Source organism: Diadema setosum, chromosome 19, assembly GCF_964275005.1.
Source record: "Diadema setosum chromosome 19, eeDiaSeto1, whole genome shotgun sequence".
NCBI lineage: Eukaryota > Metazoa > Echinodermata > Echinoidea > Diadematoida > Diadematidae > Diadema > Diadema setosum.
The window spans coordinates 36,091,593-36,101,597 of NC_092703.1; the positions used below are offsets into that span (position 1 = coordinate 36,091,593).

Here is a 10,005-nt window from a genome sequence, read left to right on the forward strand (position 1 = left end):
TCCATAATTGAAGTTATTTTCCGAACGCTCACGAAGTATACATGCATTGTTCCTCGTAATTATTGTACATAATGTTGTTGTATATGATTTATTTCGTATACTACATGAATCTTTTGTAAACGTTTGGACAATAATCATTTCATGACATGTATACTTTGTATTATGTGTTGATTTTCGTTGATTGGAAATAAACTATGATTGAATTGAACAAGTACTGTCAGATATTTTTGTTTTTTGTTCTACAGGATACACAACTGCGGGTACAAGTGTAACCATGACCATGGCCTATAATCAACTTCTCAACGTTCTAATTACAGTCCTTCTCCATGGTAAGATATAAAAAGGATTCCGAAGCTTCCTTCACGTCTCTTCGTTTTTTTATTTTTATTTTTTTTTTTGTCTATTCGTGTTCTGGAAATTCCCGTCCGCTCCATTTTCTTCCTCATCAAATTTTCTCCTTTTGTTGCTTTTCATTTAACTATTCTTTCCTATGTAAGATTCAATGTACGCGAAATGAAACCTTAGTCGATTGAAATACTGTATCATATAGCTTTTTACTATTTCCATTATATGTAAATGCTTTTTACCTCATACTCCATTATCCTTTCTTTCCTCTTCTTCCTTTTGTCTTTTTTCTTTTGATCTACCAGTAACATTTACAACATCCGAACATCTGCTGGAGTCTGCGGTGGGTCAAAATGTGACACTACAGTGCCCCTTTGGAATTGATGACAATGTGGCTGTGCGTTATTGGCACTTACGTACACACAACAGAGCCAATGTCAGAGTGCAAGAACCAGAGTTTAAACGAGTTTGTTGCCGTATATCCATTACATGATGTAATTACATACGGAACTCACGTGACACAAGACTTGAAATCCAAACTATCTCTACAAGCCAACTACGATCTGTCAATTTTGAATGTCTCTCACCACGATGCCGGATGCTACAAATGTCTCCAGATTGCATTGTATGATAATACAGCCATCGAGGAGTCGTTTATTCTTACCGTAGAGGAAAGGAACGATCCAGGTAAGCACACTGGCCTATATACACAGCGTAATAAACCTCATATGGTTGTGTACTTACTAAGTATTGGTACGCAATTGTGTTTGTGATTGACATAATTCAAGCTTGAATTTGAAAAACAAAAAAGATTGTTTCTCGTGACACGAATACGTTTTAATTCTGGATCCTTACCCATCCATGTTTTTTTTTTTTTTTTGTTCATGAAGCACATTTCAAAAGTCGTATAAAAGTATTCCGTTGCTTTTTTAGGCCGACATTTGCAATAATAACGAATGACTGTCTTGACACTTTGGCAGAATCTTTGTAGTTTATGTCTCGTGGAAAATGTATCTCAACTTTAAGCAATTCTTTAATCTATATAGTTTTTAGTTTTTGCCTTTTGCCTGATTCTATTAGGTGTCAATCAGTTTTTGCATTGTCTATTTCTTGGCTAGCTGATTTGTTTTTTTGATTGACAGTGCTTTACATTATTGTTCATGTTATATATTTGCTCTTATCATTTCCCCAAATCTTAATCATTAGTGTTAGTTGCGGCTTCTGACGGTTCAGTTGAATCTGAATCAGGACAAGATATAACACTTCAATGTTCACTGGCAAATACTGGCGACGTGCAGGTGCAATACTGGGAGTACACAGAGTCAGCAGAGCCATTGCTCACGTGCGGGAATCAGAACTGCGAAGATCTTGTGACTGCTTATCCAGCCAATGCTACATTTGAATATGGGAAACACTTGACACGTCAGCTCAAATCCCGACTTATCGTAAAGTACGACTTTTCTCTGTTACTTTCAAATATCACCCGATATGATTCGGGTTATTATCTCTGCAGCCAGATTTTGAAAACCGGCCAACAAATATTTGATATCCCGAAGATACTTAACGTAACGAACAATGATGATTCAGATGACGACGGTAAGTGACATTTTCTCTATTCTTTATTTTTACACTTTGTTGATGAAGTGTGTGGCTGTGTGGATAAATTTCCATATGAGTGTATGCGCGCGTGTTGTTGCTTTAACTGACCCACTTCAATTTTCTCGAGCTCTGCATTCCTGACATCACTTGATTTGCAAAGTCGTACCCTTAAAACCGTATACAAGGATTTTGCGTTGTAGTCTGGTATATATCAAGTGAGCTTAATATATCCACATTGAAGGCATTCTGCAGGGGTTAACAGGTAGTGGATTAGGTAATATATCTCCGGCCACTTTGCTGTTCTTCTTGGTAGTCTGTCACATAAATTTACGGCGAAAAGTAATAAATCAAGCTCGTATCATCCCGTCCTAGAAATGGTGTAGCACAAATCGATTTTCCCACATGTCCGTGCTGTTTGTCATTGATCTGATAGATGCGTAGGGGATCACCTTTTCATGTCTGAATTTTTTCTTTAAGTATAAAAATCATACTTCAAAAAAAAAATCAGCGCAATTATACCAAAGCAAATCAACACCCCCATACCCACCCACCCACACACACACACGTTCAACCAAAAATTAGGTTTATGATGGGATTTTTGTATCCGGAACGCTATACTCAGTGCTCACTTGCTTGTAATATAGGACTGTCAAAGCATGGTAATTAAATGATTGCTTCACAGACCGGCCACGAAAACAAACGTTTTACGTTTTATTTCGAAAAGGAGAATTTAGGAAGGAGGGCAGACCTGATCCTCAGGAAGAGAAAAATCACTTCATTAATACCAAAGAAAAAAGTAAAGTCGATTGACACTAAAACGTAGAAGGGTTTGTAAAGTATAAAGTATGTTGATAACATCGACAATAAATACTTTGTAAATAGGTTATCATATTATGGCGTCAGTTTTTTTTTTTTTTAATATGATTATTTCCTCTTACATGATATAAACAGTGCCAGAGTCAGCACCAACGGCACCTTTGACTTGGGTTTACATCCTTGTTGCAATCGCAGTGATCCTGACGATGATACTTGTAGGCCTACTGATCGTCCTCATTGAAAAAGGTAAGCACTATATATTGATACATACATGCTTATGGTAAAGTAGTAAAAGAAAAACTGAATAAATTACAAGGGTATTCCATGACATGAAACTTTATAATTACACATACACACTCACACATACACACATACTTTTATTGTCTTTGCGGGTGACTCTAATTTATTATTTTTTTTAGCACAATAGTCCTCTTATACCCTTGTAAAAAAATAAACTTGGAATTAGAAACTGTCGACCTATGGATAAAAGCAAATATCTCTCCATCTTCAAAGAGCAAAATTATTGTTTTTAATAACTGTACAGAGGCACCACCTGTTGATATTTTTTTAATGGTATAATCCATTGGAAAATGTTTTCCTGTTAAATTTCTTGGAATAGCACTTAATAATAAGCTTTCATGGAAATTTCTTATTGATAGTATATGTAAAACTATTCCACGAAACATTAGTATAATCAATAAGCTTAAATTTTGTCTTCCTGTATCGTCCCTGCTCACACTATAACATTATTCATCCCTAATATTGCCATATTTCAATTATGGTATTCTCTCGCAGGGAAATACACATCAAACACTCTTAGATAAAATAATTCTATTACAAAAGATATCCCTACGGATTATGTCATGCTGCATTTTGTCTCATATGGACCCGTTATTTTTTGAACGCAAAATATTGAATATTACAGATTTGAATTTGCTTAATTTAGGTCAATTTATGTATAATTATAATAAACGCAATCTTCCACCTACATTCCCTTTGAAACACTGTTTCGAAAAAAAAATGAATCCATTCACAACTATCCAAGAAGGCCACAAAATGATTTCCAATAGCTGAAACTTTGAATTCTTTCAAGAATTGATTAAAGTAATTTTTATTGAAATGGTATAATATACAACCGAATGAGGTTCGTTTTATCATCTCAATCAAGTCATTTTTTTTTTAGATTAAACAGTTATGTATCAATTTTTTTTATTAGAGAAAAATATAGTCTGTTACACATACGTCCTCCTCAGATGTTCATGTGTACCGTATACATGGTACCATTGTGTCTATATTCTCTTCTTCTTTCATGTCCGCTCTTCTGCATTCTTACCGATAATTCATATTATGTAGACAATTCTTCGCAATATATTTGAAGAGTTTGTTTGCAAAAACCGATAAGTCCATTTTTGAAGATTTTGAAGTATCTCTGTCATAAAGTACAAAATAATACCTTTTAAATGATATATTGGTCACTACATAAAAAGGTATATTTTTCAAGTTATGGTCAAAAGAAGCAAAAATTTTCTTATTGTTCTCTTTATTTTTCTTGACCTTTAATCGCAAATATCTCCATTTGGCAAATATGGACTTATCGGTTTTTGCAAACAAACTCTTCATTTAATCTTTACTCTTACATCATGGAGTCCAGTTTGCTTGTGTCCACGATGGGACGTGTTGTAGTTGAATTTTTCTGTTCTTTGTTCTTTTTTATTCTTTGTTTCCTTCCTAATTTGATTTCATGTCAGTTGACATTGGTTCGTGTGATTTTGTTTTATATTGATTTGTAGTTTCGTTAATTCACTGTTCGCTTATGTATTTTCTGAGGGTCCCATACAAGCTTTCCTTTCCATTTCCACTCCCACTCTTATTTAATTTGAACTATTCACATGTATTAAAAAGAATAGAATTATATACATGTGTTTTTTTATTTTTTGCAGTTATAACGACTATGTTCTGCTTATACAAAGTATATAATTTCTCTGCTATATTGATGGAACTGAAAATTAAGTTTGAACTTTGAACTTTGAACACACACACACACATATATATGTATATATATATATATATATATATATACATACGTATATATATATATATATATATAACTTATACACAGTCCATAACCTTATGTGTCAGGTATAGGGGAAAGCATTTTCGTCTTTTTCTTATATAGTGTTTTGCTCATAATAAGAAAATGTTGTTTGAGGACTCTTATAACCAAAGACAATTTGAAGTATCCACTCACAGTACCAATCATGTGCGAACTGAATGAATGAATGAATGAATTGCTTTATTGTCCATAAAGGAACTTCTCTTTTCACTGTTTTTTTTTGTACATGTAGTCCACATAATGAACAAGACAAAAAAATTTTCAATTACATATTACAAATTGACAAATTCATCATAGTTCAAAGGTACATATTGCATAACATATAATTCTGCTTGCCCAATGTATACATAAGGATAGCATATGAAATAGACCAAGTATGGATAATATGCAACTGTCTTGTAAATCAATTTTGGCCAAAAAGTTCTGTATCATATAAGTCATAAAAAGAAACGTTTCAATAATTGCTCATATAATGTTTTCGTTTAAAGAAAAAAAATATAATGATCTTTAATTACAACATATGAGTTTAAGTTACGAATATATATATATATATATATATATATATATATATATGGTGAGATGTATGTGTGTGCAATAGCATTTGAGAGTAATATGAGATATAGTGTAAGGGTGGTATGTATTTTGTATGTGTGAGTGTGTGTATGGGTGCGCGTGTGTGTGTCTGTGTCTGTGTGAGTAAATTCTTCTTACACACAAATATTTCAGAATTACGTCATCAATGTAATGTTACATCAATGTTACATCTGATACACCAAAAGAAAAATGAGATTATCCATAATTATTACAATCAATTGATATCTGGGTAAGGTATTCATGACGGGTGTGACACAGACCTTCGGACTTGCGCATTATAGAGATGTATGGCGTTAGGGATGAACGATTGCCTGAAACGGGTTTTCTGAGTACGTGGAACACACAAGCGAATACCTGAACGGTTGAAGGTAAAGTTTTCGTTGAGTGGGTGGGTGGGGTCCTGCATAATCTTCCGCAGTATGGAAGCAACTCTCTCTTGATAGACATCATCGAGGGATGGGAAGTCTAGCCCTAATAAGCGTTGGACTATTTTTCTGGGACGATTTAGCTTCTTCAAATCACATTTTGTTGCTTGGGCAAAATAACACACAAATAAAGTTAGAACACTCTCAATGATGGAGTTGTAGAATAGAGCAACAAGTCTGTCTTCCACATGGAGCTTTTTCAGGGTCCTAACGAAGTAAAGCCTCTGATTTGCTTTTTTCTGCAATGATTCAATATTTTTTGACCAGTTTAGTGAGTTGCTTATGGTCGTACCCAAGTACTTGTATTCCTGGACTTGTTCCACTACTACCCCGTGAATTGTAACTGCCCTATGCTCAGTGGCATTACGTCTGTGATCTATGATCAACTCCTTTGTTTTCGACACATTTAACAGTAGGAAATGATCATCACACCATTTTACAAAACTTTCAACTGTGCTGGAGTATGCTTCAATATCATCAGATGAAAGATAGCCTGTGATGACAGTATCATCTGCGTATTTTATGATGCTACACTGGTTTGAGGAACATCGACAGTCACTGGTGTACAATGAAAAAAGTACTGGGGACAGGACGCATCCTTGCGGTGCTCCTGTGTTCAAAATTTTCATACTAGATTGAACATTACCCATTATAACCTTCTGAGGTCGGTTACTGAGGAAATCTTGGATCCAAAGGATGATTTGGTAGATTAGGTAGATTGCAAATTTGAAACATGGACAAAGGACTGAGCGAGAGCCCCAACACGCTCGGAGAAAAAATCTTATAAACGCTGTCCTGACGAAACTGTGATATCAAACAGTGTTTCAAAACAGTGTTTCAAAACAGTGATTCTAGGCACGCAAAATCGTATAAACGCGGCCTAAGACACGCTACGGAGAACGCTCATTCAGGCTTTGGAATAATCTACCCATTCAATGTAATACGACAAGCCCCATCAGTAGGATCATTTAATACACTTCTTAAAACTCATTTTTGCTATATTGATTCCTTCCCTAAGTTAATGTGCTGAGTGTAATTCAATTATTATGGGTGTTTAATTACTGGTACACATTGATTTATGTCATGTTGTTCTTATTTGTGTTTTGACCTGTCTGTTTTCCCTTCATTTTTCATCTTTCCTTTCGTCTTTTCCCTGTTCGCCTAGAAACATTGTATTAACCGCATTACAAATATAATGTGTTATTATTATTGTAATCATTTTAAAGGGATTGTGCAGTTTTGGTTGAGACCTAATTTCAGGTTTCTAACATTTTTTGGTGAGATAATGAGAAACCTCTTATGAAATGTGAAAGAGCATGTAATTCTATAAGGAATTCAACGTTTATTTGGTGAAAATTGGTTTTGAAATGGCTGAGATATCCAAAAAAGAGCGATTCTAACTAAGTGTGGGACCCACACTTTATTACGATCGATTTGTTCTACTTTGTTTTTGGATGTTTCAGTCATTCCAAACCCGATTTTCAGCAAATAAACTTTGAATTCCTCTTAAAATGGCATGTTCTGTACTATATCATAAGTGTTTTCTTGGTATCTCGCAAAAAGTTAAAAGCCCAATTCTCATCTCCACCAATACTGTACTATCCCTTTAAGCGGCAGTGTCCATTTTCAAGCCATATTTGTTTGTCTATGCACGATCCATCACTGGTTTTCGTTCTGTGAAACGAACGTCAAACTTACATCCTGCCTTTGGTAGGTTTCACTGCAGCATTTTGATATCACTTTTTGATTTTTTCAGGCATAATTCATTGCTCTAAATGGAACAACTTCACGATCGCTGGAAGGAAAAGGAATTTAGATACAACAGAGGATCATGAAAAACTTATAAGTCTTGTCAACGGACCGGATGGTATGTTCTAACTTTATACATGTGACCCTGCATCACAAAACAACAAAAAAGTCGCCAGACATGGATTTTTAGTTAAGCGTAGATTCTGAAACAGCAGACTCTTAACTTTAAATTGATGTGTAACTCAATTCAAAGGGACTCTCCTAACCTTTCTAAATATTGGAAAGAAAGGACACACTCTGGAAAGTGTGAACAGAGAAAACAGGCTCAGAAGTACAAGGTGTATTCAAACGCTTAATCTTTACCATGCTTTGCTAGCTGTGGGATGAATTGAACAAAAAACAGGATGTTGACCACCGGAGCAACAACAATGAAGGGATTATCAGATTAAGCTGAAATTAAACATCCTTCATTAGCACAGTCTGTACATGATTAACAAAAACTTTCAATGCAGTAGCATCATTCTCTCCAAAGTTATTGGAGTTGAAAATGAAGTGTATGGACAGGGTTTTTGAGAAATTGGAAGAGGGTTCTATGAGAAACAACTAATCACACTATTCCACCAAAAAGTGTTCGAGAAAAAAAACTACTGAAAATACAAGGTCCTGTTTGTTTTGTGATCCCAAACACTTATATAATATAGAAAAAGACTTGCTCTTTCAGAAATTATGAAAAACTCAAGATTGGTTAGGTTGACCCGTTCCACCTATTTTTAGTCCCCACACAAAATCACTGTGTGCGATTTTTTGTTCGTTTTGTGGTGCGCGGTCACATATGCAGGGCGTATAAAAAAAGATACACTTTTGAAAGAAATTGTCTAATTTACATTTCAAAATATATGGAAGATTTTTTCATATTTATGGATGCCCAACAGTCTCATCTATCATGTGCAATCAACAAAACACATTTTTGTTCACGCTTGGCTGAACACTGACGCTCTTTGTCCAAAGTGTGAAAATGACTTGCGCCAAATTGAAAGAAGATGGAAAATTCAGCCAGGAGCCCTTAATAAGTGTTCTCATTCAAACAAATTGGTCTTATGCTTACATTTTTGATTATCTGCCCCCCCACGGAAAAAAGCAGTAACTGACATTTTTATGACTGTTTACTTTTTTGCAAAAATGAATGGTTTACCCAATGCTCTCCAATGTTAATAGGGCAGTTTTGCAAAAACAAAAATGAAAGTGACCAAAAATGCAATTTTTCACTTTTGCAAAAAGCAGTAACTGCATCCAGTTGATTCAACTTTGCAAGTTTCCCCACGGAAGAAAGCAGTAACTAACAAAGCCCACGGAAGAAAGCAGTAACTAACAATTTAGTCTAATCATTCAGACTCTGTATAGTCCTTCCTGTATATTTTTTCCCTAATACCGTTTATTTTTTCTACTATTTTTTTTTAAACAATGTAAACAGCAGTTTCTTCCATAATTTAGGGGAGTAGATATAAAAAGACTGTTTCACCAGTAACTTGACTCTGCCCGCAGGGAATCATATGACAAGTTGTAGAAAAAGCTTCTTTCTGGAGACTAGCAAACCTGGCAGACTCAGCGCGCTCAGAGTGCAGAATACGCGTGCAGCTAGCTGCATGCGCATAAATTCTGCAGCATACAGTAACTAGCTAAACATTGCATCACATCACAGTCATCACTTGCATAGTATTGCAGGTCTGGTACAGTCTGAGTGATCATGCCAGTGCTAACCATGCTGTCACACAGTTTCTGCGGTCCAGGCATGCCTGTAAATCTATCATGAATTGCAGAGGAAAAGTCACGGTAGCCATGGCTTTGGCCAGAACCAGAAAATCTAGGTGAGCTGAAAATATATTGAAGGGAGATGAGCACTAGTATTAATACACTAACGTTAGTCTAACGTTAGATGTAGGCCCTAAAGTTAGGTCTACCAGATCTAACGTTACAGAGTAGATCTAGAGTCTAATCTAACTGTTAAGTGTTAGACAAAATGTCAGTAGGCCTAATCTAACGTAATAGATCTAGGTCTAGCACTAACATTGGGCATACATCTGTAGTCTAGCGTAAATGTAACGTCAGAGTTCGACTAGGATCTAAGACGAAGAGACTTGACTTTATTGTCCAGTCCAGGGTCATGTGTTAGGGGCCAGGCCGGGCACTTCAAAGTTCAACTTCAATTACCTTATTTTTACACAGAATGCCATTCAATCGACAAGACCTAGTCTAGGTCTAGCGTTAGGTCCTAGATCTTATAAATCTAGACTAACCAGAAAGTAGAAGAACTTTATAACCTGGTGGTGGTAACAATTCTCATCCTATGGTCATGTGGCATGTGCA

The 10,005-nt window shown here is 35.4% G+C and overlaps 1 protein-coding gene across 1 annotated transcript; it reads left to right on the top strand.

The window, feature by feature from the left end:
* The first annotated feature begins 280 nt into the window (after window positions 1–280).
* Window positions 281–1,949, top strand: LOC140242485 (CD226 antigen-like). Its single transcript, XM_072322217.1, is given in 4 exon segments — window positions 281–329; window positions 651–754; window positions 756–1,032; window positions 1,552–1,949. Coding segments are annotated over 4 exon segments (828 nt in total).
* Window positions 1,950–10,005: the final 8,056 nt, after the last annotated feature.